This window comes from Gekko japonicus, unplaced genomic scaffold, assembly GCF_001447785.1.
Source record: "Gekko japonicus isolate JY-2015 unplaced genomic scaffold, Gekko_japonicus_V1.1 scaffold170, whole genome shotgun sequence".
Lineage (NCBI taxonomy): Eukaryota > Metazoa > Chordata > Lepidosauria > Squamata > Gekkonidae > Gekko > Gekko japonicus.
In genome coordinates this window covers 1,324,574-1,348,265 of record NW_015160212.1, presented here as the reverse complement: position 1 = coordinate 1,348,265, position 23,692 = coordinate 1,324,574, and the positions used below count along the sequence as shown (strand labels likewise).

The following is a 23,692-nucleotide window of genomic DNA, read 5'->3' as shown; positions in this document are numbered from 1 at the left end:
TGATCGGCGGAAATGCCGGCCGGCTGCTCGTCTTTTCCCCGGGGTTTGCGCATGCGCGAGCGGGAACCATGTCGCGCGCGTTCCCCAACGCTGCTTCGGGTCTTCCCGCCTCTCCTCCGACCGAGCAGAAGCCGCCGCCTTCCCTCAAGCCCTGCTGTGCCTGCCCGGAGACAAAGCAGGCCCGCGACGCCTGGTGGGTAGACGGCCCGGCGGTGGGTGGGTGGCGACACGGCTACCGGGGAGGGTTCACACGTACACGGGTGTTCACCAAGTTCTCTTTCTCTCCTGCCTCTCCCTTACGGGCCGCTAGGAAGCCCCCGCTCGGCCTCGCTGCGTTCTCACGTGTTCGCTTGCAAGCTGGCCTGCTGTCGCTGTTGGGCCCGACCTGCAGAGCCAGGCCTGGTTTCCTGGCTGGGACTGAACTCTCGGATAGGTCTCGGTTGGACTTGCAACGGGGCCGTGGTGACTGAAGGGGCCTTCAGCACCCCTTGCCTGTCATTTCGCGGCCTAAAATAGTTACAGGGAGCCTTTCTTTGCCTCATTAGGGGTATTACTGTGTTTTACTTCATTTATTCTTTCCCTCCCAAAGTAGTTGACATTCTTCTCTTTGTCGTCGTCCCCCCAACAGCCCTGTGAGTTAGGTTGGGCTGAGAAGTTACTAGCCAAGGTCCACCCAGCAAGAGTGGGAATTCAGATCTGGTTTTCCAAGATCCTTCTCCAGTACTCTAACCCCTGCATCATGCTGACACTCTATGTGTGTGTGGGACAAGCAACTACTGTATTTTAGGTTAGAAAAAGAAGAGTTGGTTTGTAGACCCCGTTTTTCTTTACCGGAAGGAATCTCAGAGCGGCTTACAATCTCCTTCCCTTGCTCTCCCAGCAGCAGACACCCTGTGAGCAATGCTCCCTCTAAGCTCTGGAGTCTTGTGAGCAAAACTTCTACTTTGTGAGCTGCTGGCATTAAAGTTGTGAGTGAGCGATTTGGCTGCTGCATAAAATAGTTTGTCCTGGAGCCATCCTTCCTGAGCTAAGACAGAAATGTGTGAGCCGGAGGCTAAAAAACTGTGAGCTAGGTCACACTAACTCAGCTTAGAGGGAACACTGCCTGTGAGGTAGGTGGGGCTAAGAGAGCTCTTTCGAGGACTGCTCTTGAGAGAACAGCTCCAAGAGAACTTGGGACTGGCCCAAGGTCACCCAGCTGGCTGCATGTGGAGAAGTGGGGAATCAAACCTGGTTCTCCCAGATTAGAGTCCTGCCGCTCTTAACCACTACACCAGTCAAACAGTGTGTGTGTGTGTGTTGGGGGGGTTAAGCCCCCCTCTCCTCACATACTGCCACCCTACTCCTGGCCCCTTCATGCCCGGGAATGCAGTTTTGGCAAGGAAACTGCCAAGTCATGTGGGCTTGACAGGACCTGACACGGACCTGAAAACCGGGCAGCCTGTAATCCTCTGAACAGCTCTCTGCTGTCACGCAAGGATCACAGGCTTTGACTGGCTGGTCTGTCTCTGTTGCTGTAAGAGAGACCCTGGGACATGTGGCGGTGTGAGCTTTTGTGCCACAGAGTTTCTGCTGCGGCGCTTAGAGATACTTTAAAAGCTGCGTGGGGTGCTTGAGGTCTATTTCCACTGGCTAGGGTTGTGCATAGCACACAAACCACACAAATTAAACTTCAGCTGCATCAGGGGTCCCGGTCCTGTATGTGGTGCTTGCCAACACGTTTTCCAGCAGCTACCAAGTGCTTTCAGAAAGTGCACTGTTCGTAACACAGTAGTATGGAAGTGCAAACCAGCATTGCATTGCCCCACTGAGCCACTGTGGTGTGGTGGTTGGACTAAGATCTCGGATCAGCACTGCCATGGATCTGTGGGGGAATCTTGGGCCAGTCATATACTCGCCGCCTAACCTACCTGACAGGGTTGTTGTGAGGTTAAAATAAAGGAATGATGTAAACCACTTTGGGTCCAGTGTTCCCTCTAAGGTGAGTTAGTGTGAGCTAGCTCGCAGTTTCTTAGCCTCCGGCTCACACTTTTTGTCTTAGCTCAGGAAGGAGGGCTCCAGAGCAAACTAATTTATGCAGCCGCCAAATCGCTCGATCACAACTTTAATCCCAGTAGCTCATAAAGTAGAATTTTTGCTCACAGGACTCCACAGTTTAGAGGGAGCATTGTTTGGGTCCCCATTGGGATTTCATTTCAGTGGATGACACCTTTGGGTAGTTGCCAACTGGCACCTCCCTGATAATACTTGACTATTTAAAAAAGTAGCACTGCGTCAGCCTTTACTCACCCCACTCTAGTTCATATGGCCGTTGCTTGTGGGAAGACAGAAATTTGTTTTATTGATTCACGTTATTTATAATCTACCTTTCTCACAAGGACTCAAGGTGGATTATGCATCAAATGCGCCAGTACGGTCAACAGGACCTTCAATAACCAACACATTAGGATTGTAGGAGTCTGGAACCACCAGAAAGAACTGAGTCACAGCATAAGCATTCACATGACACGTTAAGCAGTACAGAAATTAGATAAATAGGATCCTACTTACCAGAAGCTAAGGCACAGTGACTGCAGTACAGACTATAGTTCTTAATCATGATCATACCACATTGTGTGTTATTTACTAGATGTTACTGTGGTGGCTCAGAGGTTAAGATGCTGAGCTGCAGACCAGAAGGTCGGCAATTCGAGACCCGAGTGCCGCGTGACGGAGTGAGCTCCCGTCTCTGGCCCCAGCTCCTGCCAGCCTAGCAGTCCGAAAGCAAGGAACTGCAAGTAGATAAATAGGTACTGCTTCGGTGGGAAGGTAACAGCGTTCCGTGTGCCTTAGCGTTTAGTCATGCCAGCCACATGACCACAGAGAAGTCTTCGGACAACGCTGGCTCTTCGGCTTGGAAACGGAGATGAGCACCGCCCCCTAGAGTCGAATTCGACTAGCCCTCGAGCAAGGGAAACCTTTACCTTTACTTACTGAAAGGTGGGAAAATAGCAGCAGTCTTTATGAAGTATTTAGGCCCTAAAAAGAGCTACCATTAGTGGATATTCTGAAAGCATACAGACTTTGGCTCTGGTAGGCGTTTCTGGATGATTTTCCTACTGTCAGCAGAATACTAGGAGCCCACATGACCGGCTTTGACTTTTGAGTGCTTCCTTTAAAAAAACCCAGCACATATTAACATCCCAAAATTGCAAGTGCAGTTGTAGGGAAGGGGTTGGATCTGTCTTTGCCATTCTAGCACTGTTCATAACTCCCTAGGAAATGGTCTGAATAGGCCCCCCCCAAGCGGTAGCCACTTTTGCCCTTTCTGAAAAGAGGAACTCAAGAGAATACAGGGTAGAGTAATACAGTAACACACTCCTGTTCTGAGAACCGATACCGTTAACACAAGTCAAGCCTTGCTCACCATTGGAGAGACTTCATAGTGTGTGAGATCATCTAATTGAAAGCCTTTGACTTGCAGCGTCATTGAAAAAGGAGAAGAGCACTGCGGAGCACTTATTGAGGCCCACAAGGAGTGCATGAGAGCCCTCGGCTTTAAGATATGAACATGCTCAGCCACAGATCTGGATGGATGGTAGGTAGACAGACGGTCTCTCAACGGTGTTCTTCTCAAGAGAGGTGGCCAGAAACGTGCCCGGCTTACAGTTGCGTGTGGCACCTTCCAGGTGAAATTGTTTGGGGAGGGATGTCTGGGGAGGGCTTTGCAGGGGTTTTTTGTGAAACTCACCCTTCCCTACTAATGTTACCATGTGTGCTCAGAGGACAAAGATCGACCCCCTTGACATGTGTCTCTGTGAATGTAGTCTGCTCCACTGGTGAAACCCAGAACCCCACTCAAATAACCTAAGAGTCAGAGCTTTGGCCTCTGTTGAGAGCCAGTTTAGGGTAGTGGTTAAGTGCGCGGACTCTAATCTGGGAGAGCCGGGTTTGATTCCCCACTCCTCCACTCGCACCTGCTGGATGACCTTGGGCAAGCCATAGTTCTCTCAGAGCTGATCTCTCATGAGCAGTTTGGAAAAGAGCTCTCTCAGCCCCACCTACCTCACAGGGTGTCTGCTGTGGGGAGGGGAAGAGAAAAGAGATTAAATTATAGAATCACAGAATGTTAGAGTTGGAAGGGACCTTGCAGGTCATCTAGTCCAACCCCCTGCACTCTGCAGGAGCATAGCCTGCTCTAAAACTCTGAGTGAAGGGTGGGGTACAGGGCCGGCCGTATCTTATTTTGCACCCTAGGCAGGATCCCTTCTGCCCCCCCCCCGTGCGCCCCCCCCCCGCAATGGCAGTAGCTCTTGCCAGCAATGGAGTTGGGCGCCGTCGCTGCAGAGGACGAGGAGGAGCGGCAGCAGGAAGGAGGGTGCCTCCTGCACCATCCGGCCAAGCCACCCAGCAGCACCGACGAGTAGCACCTGTAGGGCATGCGGAAGGTGCGCCCCAGCACCACTGCTGCCACGCAGCCCGTAGCTCAGCAGCTCCAGCACCCGCTCCTCCTCGCACACACCTGCTTGTTCCCCCGACATTCAGGAGGCCCACGGCTCGGGGAGACGTGCCAGTCGGGACTGTCCCTCCGCTCCTCCAGCTCCTCCGGGCCAGACCAGATCCCAGTCCGACCGGCCTCCGCCTCCCTCCCCCACTCTGGCACCCTCTCACCCAAATACCGCTGGCCCGCGATGTCCCTGGCTCGAAGTGGGTCACTGATCCCCCTGCAACAGGTACCAAGCGCTCGCAGTTTCCTGAGTCCTTTCCAGGCTACTCCTTGCACCTCGCCGAAACCTGGCCCTGGGAAGGATCTGTCCGCCCCCGGTCGCGCTGCCTGGCCGAGTGCTGGTGCCAAGGAGGACCCCAGCGGGGAGAGAGCTCCGCCCCGTTCCCTCGCCACCAGAAGACCACTGACCACACTAGCCTGTTTAGCGCCACCGGCGGCGACAACTCCATCGCCGCCCGTCCACCCACCCGCGAACCTGTCGCAGCCCCCGGCCACGGGGCGCACCTAACCCCCCCGCCGCCTGGGTCCATCTGGTGCCGCCTCCAAGCCACAAGGCGGGTGGGCAGCAGCGCCACCACCTCGGGCTTGGGCGGCTTCCTCCGGTGGCGGTCAGCGGTCACCTGGTCAGAGAGAGGGCTTTTGGCAGAGGGAGGGTGGGTGCTGTTTGGCACCCCTAAGGGCCGTTTCGCCTAGTGAGCGAGCCGGCCCTGGCAGGGTATAAATCCAATTTCTTTTTCTTATTCTGTGCCCTGAGTATGGCCACTTCTGGTTGACCACTTCTGATTGGTTCCACAGGAGTGCTGTTACTGGGAGGATTAGGAAGGGCATTTCAGCCCCGGAACAAGCTGTGCCACCACCAAAAGGGTCCTTCCTTGGATAGGCTTGAGGGAAGAATCCTTCAACTCTAAATTCGAAGCCAGTTGCACCTTAAAGCCCAACAAGATTTTGGGGGTATGAGCTCTTGAGAGGGAGCTTTGTCTTTCAAAAGTTCATACCCTGAAAACCATGTTGGACTCTTAAGGTGCTCCTGGCTTCGAATCTAGCTGCAGGCCATAATCAGGGCACTGCAGGCCACCACGGCAACCCTCTGATACTGTCTCCAACACTTCAGGCTTTCTTCCGTCAGTCCATGGTTTGGAAACCAACCTCTCGGTTGACAATTCCAAATTCACGATAGCTTAAGTGGAAGCTTCAAGGCAAGTCATTAAAGTGTCACGATGATGTTGTTACCCTCTGAGGTCACTAGATGGTGTCGCAACAACAGGCATATCCAGGTATGACTGTCAATATGGTTTAGCTGTTATGCCTTCCAATGTCAGTAGTGGAGAAAGATGCATGTGAGAGACTAAGCTACCCAAAGCCGCTTCTTACTGGACCTTTTCTCCCTTTATTTCCTCCAGGTGATTTGCTGTTGGATGACTGCAGGGACTCAGATGTTCACATCAGCTTGAATGTTCGTTTTTTTACCTGTATCAGAAGATGAATTTATTTAAATTTATTGGAATATATTTATGACGGATTTCTAAAATCAAAGCTATATATATTGATATAGTCTTACTGTTTCCCCCCATTACAGAATCCAGACTGTGCAATAACATGGCAGTTTGATATATTTTTAAAAATGTTCTTGCTGAAGCATGCTTTCTGTGTTTCCTTTTCCTACTTAAATTTTTAAAAATTTTCACATTTATACTCTGCCCTTCTCACATATGGGCTCAGGGCGGATTACGATCAAACCTTATGCCTTGCGGCATCACAACATAGTAATAATAATAATTAAAAAACATTCAAAGAACATTAAGACCATATACATCAGTTTTGTACAGTCCCCAGTACTGGTGTCACTGGATTCCAAGGCTGCATAGTCCATACCGCATAAGATGATATCTTCAGCAGGGGCCCAGCTATTTTCCTGGACGCCCGTCTCATCACCCAAAGGCCTGGTGGAACAGCTCTGTTCCGCAGGCCCTGCAGAACAGTAAAAGGTCCTGCAGGGCTCTGATCTCACGTGGGAGCTGATTCCACCAGGCCAGGACTAAGGCAGAAAAGGCCCCGGCCCTGGTCGAAGCTAAACGGACGTCCCTAAATGCATGAGAGAGAGAAACAGGCACAATCAGTAAAGCTGCCACCAATTCACCGTACTTTCATTCCTCACCTTTGTCCTTCATTCTTTGTCCGCGTCGCTCAGGGTGGTGCGGATGGATGGATTTTTCTCTCACACGCAGTAATCCCGTGCAGGAGGCTGGGCTGAGAGAAATCGGCTGGTTCAGGATCTTCCCAGTTACTTTCATGTCCTGGGCAGTGAACTCAAGTCGCCTTCGTTCAAGTCCCAGCATTCTGACCCCAGGTCATGATCATCTTCTCTCAGCGGCTCACAACGTAGCTTGGCTGTGGTCTTTGTGGTCATTTGGTCTCGCTGATCAGCTGTAACTGTTCTGAAACTCAGTGTTCCACCAATGCCAACAGCATTTCTCAAGTAGGCTGGGGGGGAAAACAGAATCGTAAAAGTTCCATAGCAAGCCAGACAAATGTCAGCCAGTAGTGGGGGAAGACACGTTTCTTTAAAGATATCTGGCATTTCTTCTGCACGTGTCATGTTTGTAAGATTTTGTCCTTCCCGTGAGACTTTTCATCATATTGGCACACTACAGCAACCCACCGGTCATGGGCAAAATGGGGGTGCATGTGACTGATGACCCTGGCAAACCAGAGTCTGCTTAGAACCCCCCGTTTGTCTCCTTTCCCACAGCTGAGCAGAGTCCCCCATGGGCTACCACAAGCACCCTGGCACTACCCTTCTGGCAAAAGCATCGCTATATCAGCAACACGCAGCCCACAGGAGGGGAAGGGAAGGGCAGCAAATGCCAGAACCGGCCAAGCTTCCACAGAGATCTTCAGACCTTTCTCCCTGAAGCCAGCCGGCAGATGCCCTCCCCTTCTATCAAGCTGCTTCTCAAAGGAAACCAGTCTTCATCTCCTCTTCCCACACATGCCGCTTGGGTTCCCCCCACCCCCCGAAGAACGTCTGACAAAACCTGGCTCAGGCTGGTGGGCTCTCCTCCTTTGGAGGTTTTTGAGCAGGGGCTCGATGGCCATCTGACAGCAATGCTGATTTCCGTGAATTTAGGCAGACTACGAGAAGGGAGGACAGGAAGGGTTGACTCGGTGCTTAGTTCTCTTCTTACACGCCCAGGGAAATGCCAGTTCACCACTTTGGGGTCAGGAAATTTTTTTCCCTCGAGGCTGGATTGGCCGGGGATACTGGAGGTTCTTTGCCACCTTCTGGGCATGGAGCAGGGGTCACTGGGGGTGTGGAGGGGGAGGGATTTGTGAATTCCCTGCATTGGGCAGGGGGTTGGACTAGATGACCCTGGAGGTCCCTTCCAACTCTGATTCTGTGCCAGGATGTTTTGGAGGTCATTCGTTCATAGGGTCACAATGAGTTGGAAGCACCTCGTTACACTTAATAGGGTGCGGTCAGACGGTGTGCTGGGAGCGGTTTGAATTGCTCCAACCCCGATGCGGTTTTTTTTAACCTGGAAAATCGCGATCACACTCACCACCTTGCTCCGGATCGCTGCACAGCCACATCGCTCCCCGTCATCCACAGGCGGGAGTGTGCGTCAGTGTTGTTTTTTCTCTCTCAGTTTGGGCATGCGCACAGGCAGCCATCTGTGGAACTAAAAGTTTCGCGGATGCACAGAACAGCACTAATCACCTTAAACCGACTGCTGTAACACTTCCCTTTAAACGTTTACCCCGAAAATGGCCTCCGTGAGATCCCGAACGCATCTAAATGCTAAAACTAGGCACTTTTAAAACATTTTTAATAATCCTGTGGCGGACCTCCACCTATGTGCACACTGCCAATGTTTTTAAAAAATGGTGGGTGAAAAGCGGAAGCCTCGGGCAGCTTTTGAGCGGGGAGGGGGTTTAAACTGGAAGTGGCTCGACACTGCAGGAGCGATCAGACGTCAGAAAGGTGCAGCTGGAACCAGAGAATAAGGAAAACACCACTTGGGGAGCTGATATCAAAATACTCTGGGTTAAAGGGGTTTTGAGCCGGAAAGCGTCAACTGGGGACTGGAGGCAGATGTTGACTGCGCAGATAAAATCCATTTCTGAACTGGCACGACACCAGATCAAATGGTGCGTCTGAATGCACCCAATACACACAGAGAGAGAGATAGAGAGATTCAAGGGCTGGTGGACCACAGCCCACCTGATCCTCTCCTCTCCTGGGCTGTCTTTGGGGGATGGGCATCTGTGATGGACGGCCTCTAGTTCCACCCTCCAGGCATCCCAGCCAATCCCTGCCTACAGGGAGAGTAGGCGGATACTAAGCAGCATCAGCCAATGAGAGGCTCTGGAACCTCTTGGTGGGGGTGGGGGGAGGAGGAAGGTTAAACGGAGGGAAAGTCCGTTATTACCTCAGACAGGGCTTGGGGAAGCAACAGAGAAACATGAGGAGAATATCAGGAGAATAGCTAGGTAGTTAGGGTTTGCATAGCAAAGGAAAAGAACTTAGACATTTATTATATAGGAACATACGACCCAGGGCTGATAAAGAGGCAGTAACCGAGCGGATATTCTAAATTACCTTAAGGAATTGTGGGTTAGAGATGGGGAAAATAGATATTGGGGGGGGGGGAATAGGTTTTTATTTTTAAAAAACTTTCAACATACATAGAATTTGTTACAAATTACATGTATCTTCCAGGTTACAAATACATATTCTAGTAATTTAACCCTCTAACAATATAACCAATACTAAACTGCAAATCTACCAATTTTAAACAACACTAATTCATATGTAGAGATGAAGTGGGGGAGAGACTGAGGCTGAATCTGCATTTGTCTTTCCCACCGGTGTCCCAGCACGTCCACATATGTTTATCGTCCTTTCAGGGCGGTTCCACTGTCATTGCACCTCTGCACTGCTTTAAAAGAATCTTCTCCAAACAACATTCAAACAAGCATAGAGAAAGACGGCGTCACAGCAGCATGAAACTAATTTAAAAATGCAAATGCAGATTCGACCTGAGGGAAATATTTTAAGAGACAAGCTGACCCTTGTATCAAGAGCTGACATTCATGGGTTTAAGGAAGAGTTTCGAGAGAAATCACTCTCTCCGACAGAAACACCCTGTCAGTTCTGTAAAGCTAACGTGTGTGTGTGTGTGTGTGTGTGTGTGTGTGTGTGATAACTGTTTTAAAGCAAGAGTTCTGCTATCCCCTGCCGTAAATAACCAGCACCTCGTTCCATTCCTTGCCTCATCCACCAACACTAAGCATGGAGCCCTTCTAAAGAAGAGACAAAAACATCATATTCCTTTTGTTGTGAATCTAAGGTGTTGGGGTGAATCATTCCGGGGAGAGGGGAGGAACAGAAGTTACCTCAGATTCCTATCCTACCTCCCCAGCAGCACACAACCCGGCACAGTCATAGATTAACAGTGTGTGACTGACCACCACTCCCAAACCATGAAAACCTAACACCAATGCAGTCACAGCTGCTGGAAGATGTGAGGGGAGAGGACGGGCAGCTGAGAAAGTACCTGGCTGTCACAATGTCACAGCACACAATATAGTGCTCACTCTGTGTGATGTGAGCATTTTGGTCTTGTGGTTAGGAGCACTGTTCCCTCTAAGCAGAGGGTTTTTTTCATTTTTTAAAAATTTATAAAATGTTATCGTATTTAAATAAGAAGTGGCCAAAGAATATAATTTCAGTAGGTTACAAGAGGGAATAAAAGGGTAGGTTTTAAATCATCAACATAGCATCTTACTCATCGACAAACACAACCTCTGTGCACTGGAATTTTCTCATGTAAGCTTGAACATTTAGGCTTATACTTAGCAGCATGTATTAGGCACCATATTACTAAAAACACCTTTGACTTTCACATTACTAGGGATTAAGTTTAGCCATATGTCAGGAGATTAAATTTAACTACATTGGCACTTTCTAAATCCATTTTATTATAGTCTAGTGTCTAAGACAGGAAACCAAATACCTAGAGGGCTGGCTAACTCATTGGTGTTCCCTCTAAACTGAGTTACTGTGAGCCAGCTCACAGTTTTTTAGTCTCCACCTCACACGTTTTTTGTCTTAGCTCTGGAAGGAGGGCTCCAGAGCAAACTAATTTGTGCAGCAGCCAAATCCCTCGCTCACGACTTTAATGCCGGGCAGCTCACAAAGCAGAATTTTTGCTCACAAGACTCCACAGCTTAGAGGGAGCATTGGTTAGGAGTGCATACACTAATCTGGGAGAACCGGATTCGATTCCCCACTTCTCCACATGCAGCTGCTGGTGTGACCTTGGGTCAGTTACAAGGTTTCTCAGAGCTGTTCACTCAAGAGCAGTTCTCGAAGGAGCTCTCTCAGCCCCACCTACCTCACAGGGTGTGGGGAGGGGAAAAGGAAAGGAGAGTGTAAGCCGCTCTGAGACTCCAAGTGAAGGGCAGGGTATAAATCCAATCCAACACAGGAAGCCTCACTCAAGTCATTGCCCATTTTAAGATTATAATAGTAATACAAGATGGTGATTTCAGTTTTTTGACAATTTAAGATTACACTGGTTGTATTCAGCTCAGGATGTGAACTGCTCCGCTGGGGGTGGGGGGGAGGAGAGGAAACATCAAAGCGTTAAACTTTATTTCCAAAGGGCTGTAGCGTGCAAGAGGCCAGAACGCTTAGCATTTATCAGTAGTGTTGGATCTTCTCATTCTCCCAACCAAATATTCTGCTGTCCACTTTAGGCAGGGGCACAGATAAAGCACCTTCATAGACAAGGGGAATGGAAAGGGAGGAGGCGAGGGCAGGGGGAACAGTGACTCCCCACATCGCGGCTCAGTTACAGCCAGAGGCATGAAATTTCTGTTTGTTGAATCCATGCCCCTCTGCCAAGATTTTCAGAGGTGCAGGGCAACGCGCCCTCTAAGCTGTGGAGTCTTATGAGCACAAATTCTACTTTGTGAGCTACTGGCATTAAAGTTGTGAGCGACTGATTGAGCTACTGTATAAATTAGTTTGCTCTGGAGCCATCCTTCCTGAGTTAAGACAAAAATGTGTGAGCTGGAGGCTAGAAAACTGTGAGCTAGCTCACACTAACTCAGCTTAGAGGGAACACTGGTGCAGGGACATCAGCCATTGCAGAATGCAAGCCACTGTGATAGACAGGAGAAGATTCCGCCCTCTGTTCTCCCGGGGACAGAGCAGACCAATCAGGCGGATGGAAAGCTGAAGGGGGCAGGACACCTGAGGCCGGTTAACTGTCAGCAGCCAACGGGCAAACAGGGGCAGTTGGGTGTTGGAGGGAGAATGGATAGGAGGTATCCTGGATCAGGCAGGGAGGAGTCCAGTCAGCGATCCCTTTTATCAGGCAGGGATTGGGAGCTGTTCCCAGATAAATACAGTGGAATGGTTCAAGCTATGTAATTACTGTGTTTACGTTAAAGGCTGCTGAAGGAATATACTTTGTAACTTTTTAAATTAACATTTTCCATTAACACTGTAAAACCTTTCTCACACATTTATAATGATTTTATACTCACCTGTAAATGACAATGCTAACAATTAAAAAAAAAATCTAGAAAAGGTACTCTGTTTTTCCTCCTCTCACACCACAAGCTAGCCACGTCACAGTTTGACTTTTGCCATTTCCACTCACTAGTTTATTGGCAATAGATTAGACAAAGTCTCTGACAGCTTCCTCATAGCTTTGCTTGCTTACCACAGCATTATTGATTACTTTTATTTCTTGGCTAAGCTATGGCTCATTTGTTTTCTTTCATCCCAATAGGTTTCAGTGCTTATTTGGATGAATTCCAAGGAACCCAAACACAACATTTAGATATTTATATGCAGCTTAGAGAATTTTCTGCATACTCGGTTGTCTGTTTCCCCTATACAGAAGTCAATTGTTACTTTAAGATTGCCATGTGGTTACTCCGTATCTTTACAACACAATACAGTCTGAATAAATAAAAGTTGACGAAAAGACAATTTAAGAACAGTTTTAGAAATAGAAACATAAGAATTAAAAAACACTAACTCTTAAGTATAATGCACCTTTCTGCTCTTGCACTGTGTCAGCTAACAGGCTGGAGTGAGAAGGAATTTCACATCACATTTACCAATCAAATATCATTATTCGTTTTGTTATCTATGATTGTCATCCTCAGCCCAAATTACTCACTAAACTCTGTGTAGGACTCAGGGGAAAGGGGTCTACTGGCTTCATAGTCAATGTGCTCTCTATTTCAGCATTAAGCTCCATTTTGGCTGTAAAATCTGTTTGCTTGGTACTGGAAGGGGAAGAGCTTGGAGCTCTCTAGATCAGATGAGAACCTGTTGGAGCAGTCTGCCACACCATGGGTCACTCCCACAGATACCAGATAGTCTCATTCCTCAGTTGTAGTCCAAACAGCGAGCTGGCTTGGGATAGGATTGCTATAAGCCAAAAGAGATAACAGCAAATGGCAGTAGTGACCAACGTGGTCATAACCACACCAACACCTCGTATCTGTTTGAAGAGTAGAAAGCCGAAAAATCACTTATGTTGCTCTCAGCAGAAATAAAGTTGTCAATTTTCAGTTGTTTTGTAGACTTTTCTAGAGTATGTTGATCAATGCTCCCTCTAACCTGTGGAGTCTTGTGAGCAAAAATTCTACTTCATGAGCTACTGGCATTAAAGTTGTGAGTAAGCGATTTACCTCCTGCATAAATTAGTTTGCTCTGGAGCCATCCTCCCTGAGCTAAGACAAAAATGTGTGAGCTGGAGGCTAAAAAATTGTGAGCTAGCTCACACTAACTCAGCTTAGAGGGAACACTGATGTTGATCCGTCCAGCTTGAATACATAATGCCAAGAGCTGTTAAACAAGGCCAAAGCTTCTCCAAAATAAAACAAGTTTTAAAATAAAACAAGATAAGCCAGAACAAACACTAAATCTCTAAAACTCCAGCAGAGAGATAGGGTGCGGCTGGCCCCTTTGGGCACAAACCAAGGCCTCATAAATCCCAGCAGTCCCCAGACTATCATGAGGAGGAGGATAAAATTTCGGTTTGTCCTATTGTTCTTCTCTGCCAAGAGTTTCAGGTGTGCAGGGATATATGTTTTAGGGAAGTCAACCCATTATAATGACAAACCACCCTAGGATCATCATCTATGTAAAAATACTTTAAAAACTGCAGTAACACAAAAGAAATCTTTTTACAGTGTAACAAAGAAATCTTTACAAGCAAGCTGTGACGGACAGTGAGCAATTGCAGACTTTTAGGCAATGCTGCTGAGAAAAGGGTGAGCTAGCTGAAAAATGACCGACAGCTCACGGAGCTCCTTCTGATTGGGTGAAAGCAGCTTACTGTGGAATGGAACACTGAGCTGTTTTAAAAAATTCAAGTGGGAAGGAGTTAGTTGAATCAGTTGGAGTGAATGAGTTGGAGTTGAAGGAGAACTCGACAGATGCAATGCTCCCTCTAAGCTGTGGAGTCTTGTGAGCAAAAATTCTACTTTGTGAGCGATTGGCATTAAAGTTGTGAGTGAGCGATTTGGCTGCTGCATAAATTAGTTTGCTCTGGAGCCCTCCTTCCTGAGCTAAGAGAAAAATCTGTGAACTGGAGGCTAAAAATCTGTGAGCTAGCTCACACTAACTCAGCTTAGAGGGAACACTGGACAGGAGTGATAACTGAAAACTCCTAGTGGAAAGGAAGGAAAAAAGGGTCTGATAAGCCCTGTCTGGAGCAGAGCGAGTGTACTGTGACCTTTGCAAATAACAGACTTAGGGTGGCAAAGAAGTGTCAGTACCTCACCTTTTCCAGGAGTGGAGAGAAACCTCCTTGTGTGAAACACAGAAACACGACTTGAGCAGAGAATTAGACATTCTCAGTTTGGAAGCTGATTAACCAGTTTAAAGAGACTGTTCCTCTGGCAGATAGAGATTTGACAAACAGGTTTGAGGAGGTACAGAGGTCCCTCAAGCAAGTCAAAAGAGGTAATTGCTCTTAAGGAAAATAACAATCTGGCCAGAGGAAGAGGGGGCAGATAGGAAAACCCCTGGTCTCTAAACATAGAGTTAAACGTAATAAAATCTCAAGTCCGTGTAACCCTCCAGTGACAAGTTCAAAAGGAGGCACTCTAGTAGTATCTGTAACCCTGTCAAAGCAGTGAAACATCTCTAACAACATCAAAACAAAGTAAACTAGGGAAAATGATTCTGAATTTCTCTAGTGTTGCATAAAATCAAGTTTGTGTATATATATATATATGTGTGTGTGTGTGTGTGTGTATAATATATATGTGTGTGTGTATATATATATATATATCCCCTCTCTACCAATCATAAGAACATAAGAGAAGCCAATGTTGGATTCAGGCCAATAGCCCATCCAGTCCAACACTCTGTCTCACAGTGGCCAGAAATACCAGGTGCCATCAGGAGGTCCACCAGTGGAGCCAGGACACTAGAAGCCCTCCCACTGTTGCCCCCCCCCCCAAGCACCAAGAAGACAGAGCAACCCTTTGCCCCAGACCGAGAGTTCCTATCTATACCTTGTGGCTAATAGCCACTAATGGACCTCTGCTCTGTATGTTTATCCAATTCCCTCTTGAAGCCGTCCATGCTTCAGTCCTAACCAAAACTCACTTGTAAATATAATTTCCATCCCCTGCCTGTTTGTTCAAATAAATCTGACATCTGTTTCAGTGTGCCTAGGTGCCTATTTCTGAGGGAAAATTTATAGAGGTACAGACCCTCCTCAGTCACAGTTCCTTAGTTGGGGTGTAAGCCAACAAAGTATCAAATAGAAAAAAGCATTATTATAAAAGTTTATTCACCACCTAAGAAGAGTTACACGCTACCTAAAGGCTACCCAGTTAGCAGATATGGAACTAAAAATTCATAGGGAGGTTGGAGAGAAAATCTGAGACCTTATAAGGGTGATTGTTTAACAGGAATACCCATGATCCGGTACACAAGCCCAGTGTGTTTTGGGGTCCTGCCCATGGCTTTTCGTGGGAGAGTTTTCGGCCTTCTGCCTGTGGGTTTGGAGTTCCATCCTCATGGTCTTCAACTGCTCTTTCAAAATACAGTTACACCATTAAAAAAATTAACAAAGAAACATTTGTAAAGATGGACAATATGGGTCCTCTACCCAGCTTTTCAGAGGAGGGTTCTCTGCCTCCTGTCCACAGGTTTGAACTTGGCATCCTCATGGCCTTCAATTGGTCTTTTAAAATGGAGTAACACACAAACAAACTAAGCAGTATTTACAACAAAGACCAATGTGTTTTAGGGGTCTTGCCCCCAGCCTTACACAGGAGGGTTCCCTGCCTCCTGCTTGCAGGTTTGGAGTTGCATCCTCATGGCCTTCAGCTGCCCTTTTACAATGGAGTGACAAGCTGACAAATAAACATTAGCAAGAAATATTTACAACCCCCCCAACAATACAGGTTGTGCCCTAACTCTCCATGGCAGGGTTTCTCTACCTCTTGCCTGCAGGTTGGGAATTTCACCTGCATAGCTTTCAACTGCCCTTTTAAAACGGAGTAACAAACTAGCAAAGAAATAGAAGAAGAAGAGATTGGATTTATACCCTGCCCTTCACTACCCGAAAGTGTCTCAGAGCGGCTTACAAACTCCTTTCCCTTCCCCTCCCCACAACAGACATTCTGTGAGGTAGGTGGGGCTGCTGAGAGAGCTCTGACAGAAACGGCTCTTTTTTCAAGAACAGCTCTTATCAGAACTACGGCATGCCCAAGGTAATCCAGCCAGGTGCAAGTGGAGGAGTGGGGAATCAAACCCGGTTCTCCCAGATTAGAGTCCACGCACTTAACCACTACACCAATATTTACAGAAATGCACAGTAGAGGTCCTGCCCCCCATTTTCCAAGGGTGGCTTTTCCACCTCCTGCTTACAGGGTCTGTGGTCTACCCATATGATCTTCAGCTGCTTGGACAGAGCCACCACACATCCCAACACCAGCCTAGGCCTCCCTTTTGATCTCGGAGAGATCCCTCACCCCCTGGTTGCCAGGGAGGACTTGGCAACCCCAGGTGCTCCACCCACATCACCTAGAACTGCTCAGAGAGGACCCCCATACATCCCTTGCAGGGTTCTACCTTCCTGCAAGTATACTCTTGTTGAAGGAAAGAGATGGGGGGGGCTTGTTTAGGGGTTGCATATTAAAGCCAAAAGAGGCCAACGCCATAGAAAACCTATAAGCTCCCCTCTTCATTCATTACACTAAACTGAACACATAATCGTATACTTGCTTCAGTTTTTGGAAGAAAGTGTGAAAACATAGGATTTCATGAGCGGTCAGCTCTTGTGTCAAGGAGATGATTCTAAGGGCACTGAATTTTCTAGATAAGGCAGCCAAAAAGTGTCCCTGGATTCTCCTTCAGTGGGGCGAAGGCATCCACACTGGTTAGGCCATGCCTCCTCTTGCTCCAGGCAGGGCTATGGATGCCCTTCCAGTTCGATAGCCCTACCTTTTCCGAAGGGTCATCAGAGCCTAGCTCTACTCTCTACTTCAGTTACAAAATAAGTAAAGAAAAAAGAGAGGTTAAGAATTTTTAAAAAGAAGACAAGGAGAAGTTAAAGATGAAGTCTTCAAAAAGGGCTCTGGCCGTGGGACCCTAAAGGAAAAGGGACCCTCATCAAGGCAAGCCATGCCCGCCCAAGGTCTCAGGCAAAGGGAAAGGGCTGCGGGATGCTGCCTTGGTGTCGGGACGAGGCAAAGAGCAGGCGGGTGTCCCTGAGGCCTCGGGGAATCACCTAAGCTTAAGCTTAGTATCAGATATCAGATCCCCTCTTGATTCATTACAATAAATTGAACACATAATCGTATACTTGCTTCAGTTTTTGGAAGAAAGTGTGAAAACATAGGATTTCATAAGTGGTCCTTATTTGTCTTCTTCAAACACAGGAAAGCACAATGTCAGCATACAGTGGCCCTTTCTGCACTGACAGCTTGCTTTGGAGAATCCGAGGGTTGACCTCTCAGTCGCACACATTCCCTCTGCACTGGTTTTTCCCCCTCCGGTTTATTAATTTATGTATTCTGTATGCACTTTGCATCTACAAGGGGAAATCCAGGCCCGCACATGCAAGACTGACACATTTGAGTGCAGGGAATCCCCTAGTTCTTTATATTTACTGATTCCTTCTTATGCTCTCTCTAGCTTTTTAAAAGTTTGCTTTTAAATCCTCTTTTGTCTTTGGAGAAGGAGGGAAAGAAAACAGGACAGGGAGGGAGCATCAACCTAAAGAGAGAGAGGCAGAAATGGGGGAGGGCAGCAGGCGGCACTTAAATACCTGCAGAAAACATACTGCTTTAGAAAGGATTAGCGATTTGAAAGCGGATGAGAACAAAGAATCACAGCAAAAGGAGTTTTGATAACTGCGGGGCAAGAGTGTGCTGGAAGTGGCCTGAATGCAGGTTCCTGTAAACAAATGCAGAAACAAGGAAAAGCCCCAACACGAGAAACAAGGAAAAGCCCCCTCTCCAAACTCCACCTTCCCCATGCTCCTCCCCTACATTTTATCCTCACAACAACCCCATGAGGTGGGCTAGGATGAAATAAAGAGCGACTGGCCCAGTGACATGCCCAACCCAGAATTGCCAACAGAGCACCCTTGGAGTGATCCTGCTCCTCCCAGCCAGGACAACCTCCCTCATTCACACAAGCCTTGAGAAAGGGAGTGTCTTTGACTTGGTGTTGAGGGGCGGGGCGGGGCTGGGCTGGGGGGCTCAAGGTGCTTAGCTAACATGGTGAGAGGGTGGGGGCTCACCTTCTCCAGAGTTGGGAGATGCAGGTGGAACAGTCTCCTTTCCCAGGGTCTTCTGATGGTCTTCAACTGTTCTTCTGCTGTGCCCCAGTTTCTCTTCCCAAGCACAGATGGGGAGTGGTTTGGGGAAAGCCTTTTCCTCAGACAGGCAGGGAAGGAGAGTTCAGGGAAGTTCTCCCTCTGCAGAAGCTATCGCCAGAAGATTCAGGGATGGTTGTTCAGTCTGTCTGTCTAGCACATTTTCACCCCGTCCATCCTCCAGGGAGCTCAGGGAGACAGACATCCTTCTCCCTTCTTCTGTTTTATCCTCACAACAACCCCACGAGGTGGGCTAGGATGAAATAAAGAGCGACTGGTCCAATTGCACTTAGCAAATGTCCTAGCAGATTGGGGATTTGAACTGAAGCACCCACATTATATAACCAGGGGGGCAGTTAATAGACTTTGAGATTCAGGCCCAATACTCTCCCCCCCATTTTAACACAAAGAAGAGTTCTGGGGAACACACAAGTTTGCACAATGTTTTGTGTCATTTGGTTTGGTCCAAATAAAAGGCATTGCATGTTTTCTACGATTTTTCCTTTGGACCCAGGAATCTCCCTTTTCATCCTCAGCCATTTGGTCATAGTGTATAAGATTATATAAAACCAATTTAAAAGATTAACAATAAAGAAGTTTATCTGGCAAAAATTATATATCAGGCTCTGAAAGGCATTCTTCTTATTAGTCTGGCAACCCTAGCTCAACGCCTCACTGTTTTGTCACTATGAGAGGTGTGTGTTTGTGTGAAGCTACTTGCCACAACCGCAGCAGAAAGAAGGGGGGGAGTGGAGCCCTGGCTACACCAAGCAGAAGTAATTATGAGAAGAACCAGGAAAGAGGAAGAGCAAGGAGGAATCCAGACTGACAGTATCCCAGGGTCAGCCAAGGAAATCCAGCCCTCCCACTTGCCTAGTTCCCGACACATGTAGAATGCCTTCCACCACACGGCAGTTAAAAGTCGTAGCACACAGGTGACAGATGCCCCAGAACGGAGTCCGCCATCCCACAAAGTTGTGGGAGCCTGAAGTTGGTGCCCAGTTCCTCATCAGTAAATTCCTTATTTGCACATCCGACCACAAATATCGATTACTGAACAAGCTCTGCGCCCCAAAGTAAGATTTAGAGTGGCTGCCCCAAATCAGACCTCCTAAACGACTTGGGGACGGGGGGCAGTAGTGGTGGCAGAGAAGGACAAACCCAGTGGAAGCTACAACAGAACTTCTTCGCCCCCTGCAGTGAGGGACTAACTGGACGGAATGTCCTTGGACCACTGACTCCCTTAGCCTGACCTACCTCAGAGGACTACTGTGAGGATACATTAAGCAACGGAAGAACCGTGCAGGCCGCCCTGAGATCTTTCCAGGAGAGGAGGGTCAAAGGGTGAGAGACAGGTGTCCCCAGAGCCTTTGACCTAAAGCAGAGCCAAACTCACCCTCGCAGATGACCTCCAGCTTCTGCTTGTCCCTCGTTTCCTGCCCAACCAGGCTTAGGCAGCGAAAAGGATCTCTTCAACAGTCAGATTTCTGTTCTTCTTGAGAGCAGGGGGTAGATCCACAGGCACTCACACCGCTCCCGACTTGAGTGGCGGCAACCATTCTCCCCTGCCCAAGAGACGTGGAGAGCCACGATCTGAAGCGGCTGGAGGGGGGGTGTTTCCCTCTGTGGTGCCTGGGGCTGACGGCTGCACAGGTGTTGGCAGGTGACACCCCCACAGGCGGTTGTGCCCATCCTAAGTCCCAGAACATCTCCACTCATGGATCTGCTGAAGGAAGCAGCACTCGGCCACCTTCCTCAGCCACTTTGCCTGGGAGACAAGACAACGAAGGGACAGGCAGTGATAACGTCTGCGTTAGGAGACACTCCTCTCCTCTCCTCCCTTGGGGGAAAAAAACGGTGGCCTAATTTTAACCCAGGTCCAATCTTCTGGGCCTCTTGGTAATAACTGAGAACCTCGATGATGGTGGGACTTTCATTGTGCAGGTGCAGCAGGAGGAGGCGCCAGGCTGTGGAGTAGGTCTTTCAGGGTCCTCGTGGCTCCCCTGCCCAGCATGGCCCCAAAGATATTGAAGGCAAAGGACCAAGGCCATGTGGGATTCCTCTGGGGGAACATGAAATCCAAAGGAACCTTTTCCTCATTAGGTTGATGTACCAAGGATCCTGACGGCCGCCTCCTGGATGGTGACCTGAGGGCTCCTTGGATGCCCAAGGATCTGCTCCAGGAAGCTGCATTTGGCCACCTTCCTGAATCGCTTTGCCTGGGAGACAAGCCAGAGAAGGACCAGGCGGTTAACATCTGTGTTAGGAGATGCCCCTCTCCTCTCCTCTCCTCTCCTCCCTTGGGGCAACTAACAAGCTGTCTGATTCTAACCCAGGTCCAAACCATCTCCTGGGCCTCTTGGTAATAGCTGAGAATTGAAACTATATCCGTTTCCATCCTACAATGAAATTCCAAGGCCAGGGGGAAGGGTGATACTCTTTCCAGGGACCTGAAGGTAGCCCCTGAAGCACTCCAAGGGTATCACCCTTTGATCTTTGCCCTGCTGCCCCACATCAAGAGCCACTGGGGCTGCATTGCTTTCATCCTCTTCCCACCTCTGGTCACACATCTGTTGTGGGCTTTGGAAACACTCCAAACTCTTGTTCCCCCTCACCGACGGGGCCAAAGAAGGAAGAACCCAAGACCAGAAGCAACGAGCTCTTGATCGGGCCCCCTCCTGTGCTCTGCACAAAACTCTTGGTGCTCCCAACCGAAGGGAGAAGGATCAGGGGAGGCCGAGCAGGGAGACTTGCAAGGACCAGGCAGGTGGACCATCTGTCCCTGCTCAGGACCAGCCACAGCAGCTTCCTGGGCCCCGGGAGGATGGCAACTCTGGGCAGGGTCTCTCAAGAAGCCTGCAGAAGAATCATGGGAGGGAAGGGCGAGGGTCAAACATGGCAGAGAAGGGGGCTCTGGTGAGAGTTTTCCTCCTGTGGACCGGCAATGGCCTCCGTCTGCTGTTGGTCTGGAGGTCTTCCCCTAGGGACACCCACGCTGCTTCTCAGGGCAGAAACTCTGGGGGAGGGGGGCCTTGGTTTGGAGCCCAGGTGCCTACCTCAACGATGATGGGGCTGTCGTCATGCAGGTGCAGCAGGAGGGGTGCCAGGCTGTGGAAGGCAAGGTCTCTCAGGGTCCTCGTAGCTCCCCTGCCCAGCATGGTCCCGAAGATTGCTTTCATCCTCTCACCGCCTCTGGTCAAACATCTTTTGTGGTCTTGGAAACACTCCCAAATCCTGCTTGCCGACACCGATGGGGCCAAAGAAGCAAGCTCCCAACACCGGAAGCAATGATCTCTTGATAAGGGCTACCTCCCGTGCTCTGCGAAAAACTCCTGGCACTCCCAACCAGAGGAAGAAGGATCAGGAAAGGCCGAGCAGGGGGACTTACGGAGACGAGGCCAACGGACTCCCTGTCCCAGCTCAGGATCAGCCACAGTAGCGTCCTGTGCCCCTGGAGGATGGCGACTCTGGCCAGGGTCTCTTAACAAGCATGCAGAACACGGGTCATTTCGTAGAAAAAGAGGTGCAGGAGCTCATTAGCATACCTTATTTGCATATGCCACACCCCCTGACATCACCGGAAGTGTGTCAGAAGGCGACACCCACTGCTCAGGCTCCACCCCAAAAATCTCCAGGTATTTCCCAACTCAGAGCTGGCGAGCTCTGGAGAAAAACTGCTTCAAAGCCACCTCGAAATGAACCCTGAAAAGCCACCAGAGCAAGTCTGGAAATGGAGAGCTCGGTTACTCTTAGGATTCCCTTGTAAGAGTGCATTTTTGCCCCTGCCTTTACTCAAAGGAACTCTGAGTGGCATACACGGTACTCTGTTCTCCACAACTATGTGAGGCAGGTTAGGCTGAGAGAGTGTCATTTTAGAGGTGTAGCCGTGAGGTGTAGCCGTCCAAGGACATTCATTCCAGCATGAGGTTTGTGGAGTCAGCGCTCATTTCTTCAGATGCTAAGCGGCCCAAAGTCATCCACTAAGTTTCATGGCAGTATGGCTACAGCCACCATCATATGTGCCTGCTCCTGGGCTTGTTACTCCCGGAACGTTCCTGCTCATTCCCCCTCAAAATGACCCCTGCCGCAGAAGAAGAGTGGGAGGGAAGGGTCAAACAGTTTGTGAGTAGGAGGTAGATCCAAAAGCATTCACTCACGTCCCTCCCTCCTTGAGCGGAACCAACCACCCTCCCCAGCCCAAGCGACGTGGGCCTCATCCTGCGAGCACCCAGCAGCCACAATCTGAGTCAGGGGAGTTTCCTTGGGGGCGAACGGGACTGACAAGGGGATCAAACTGTTCCCCTTTCCCCTCACAGGACTGAGGGGGGGGGCTCTGGTGAGAGCTTTCCTCCTGTGGACCGGCAATGGCCTCCAACTCCTGTCGGGCTGGAGGTCCTCCCCGAAGGAGACCCACGCTGCTTCCCAGGGCAGAAACCCGGGGGTGGGCTGTGGAGGGCAAGGCCCCCTGCCCAGCATGGCCTGGAAGATGTTGAAGGTGAATAAGCAGGCCACGTGGGATTCCTGTGGGGGAACATGACATCCAGAGGGACCTTTACCTCGCCAGGTAGAGCTCCGGAAACAAGCTGCCCTGATTTCTTTTCCTCTCCAGTGGAGGGAAAGCAGGCTGCAGACACGGCGGATTCCCTCCCACCTTGGAGGTCAGCTCTGTGTACACCCCAGACCTGGCAGGCATTTTGCCAGAAGACCTTTCAGAGCAGAGCACTGTTTGCCACGGAGCTGCCCCGAGGAACGTGTCCCTGGACGCCCGCACGGGTACTGCTTCCAGAAGTTCAGGTGACTTCCCTTCTGCCAAGGAAGCTCAGGGGGACCCTTCGCTTTGCCCTGCAAGGATGCCAGGTGGACCGAGGGAGAGAGCGACTGGCCCAAGGTCCCCGAGGATGCCTCCCGAAACACGCTCAGGAGGGAGGAAGAGGCACCAAGCTCAGTGGGCCTGACTCCTGAGTAAGCACGCTGAGGCTTCTGCTGCCTGTCCGAGCGGAGCCCGGTTCTCTCCAGCCCAAGCCCAGCATCCTAGCCCCTCGGCCACACCGCCTCCTCCTTCCGGATGTCTCCCCCCCCCCATTCCGCCTCAGAACACCCGACCCTCTGGGCTCATCCTCTCCAGCCAGTAGGGACTCCTGACCCCCGTTCCCCCCGCCACGGGACTTACGGCATCAAAGAGGGGGAGCACATAGCCAGCCACCTCCGCTGCCAGTGCTGGGCTGGTGACGTCTTCCAGGCAGCGTTGCAGCTGGCTGAACAGCCTCCTGGTCTTTGGGCAGTCCGACTCCCGCAAGCAGTTCACTGCCTCTGGCAGCAGAGGAAGCAGCTT

At 49.6% G+C, this 23,692-nt stretch overlaps 1 protein-coding gene across 1 annotated transcript; it reads left to right on the top strand.

Annotated features, from left to right (window-relative positions):
- Positions 1-6,100, top strand: LOC107109434 (cytochrome c oxidase copper chaperone). The gene is made up of 3 exons (XM_015410055.1): positions 1-193; positions 3,464-3,577; positions 5,887-6,100. Exons 1-2 carry the CDS (start codon positions 69-71, stop codon positions 3,546-3,548), a joined length of 210 nt encoding a protein of 69 aa, XP_015265541.1. The 5' UTR covers positions 1-68; the 3' UTR covers positions 3,549-3,577; positions 5,887-6,100.
- The last annotated feature ends 17,592 nt before the right edge of the window (positions 6,101-23,692 follow it).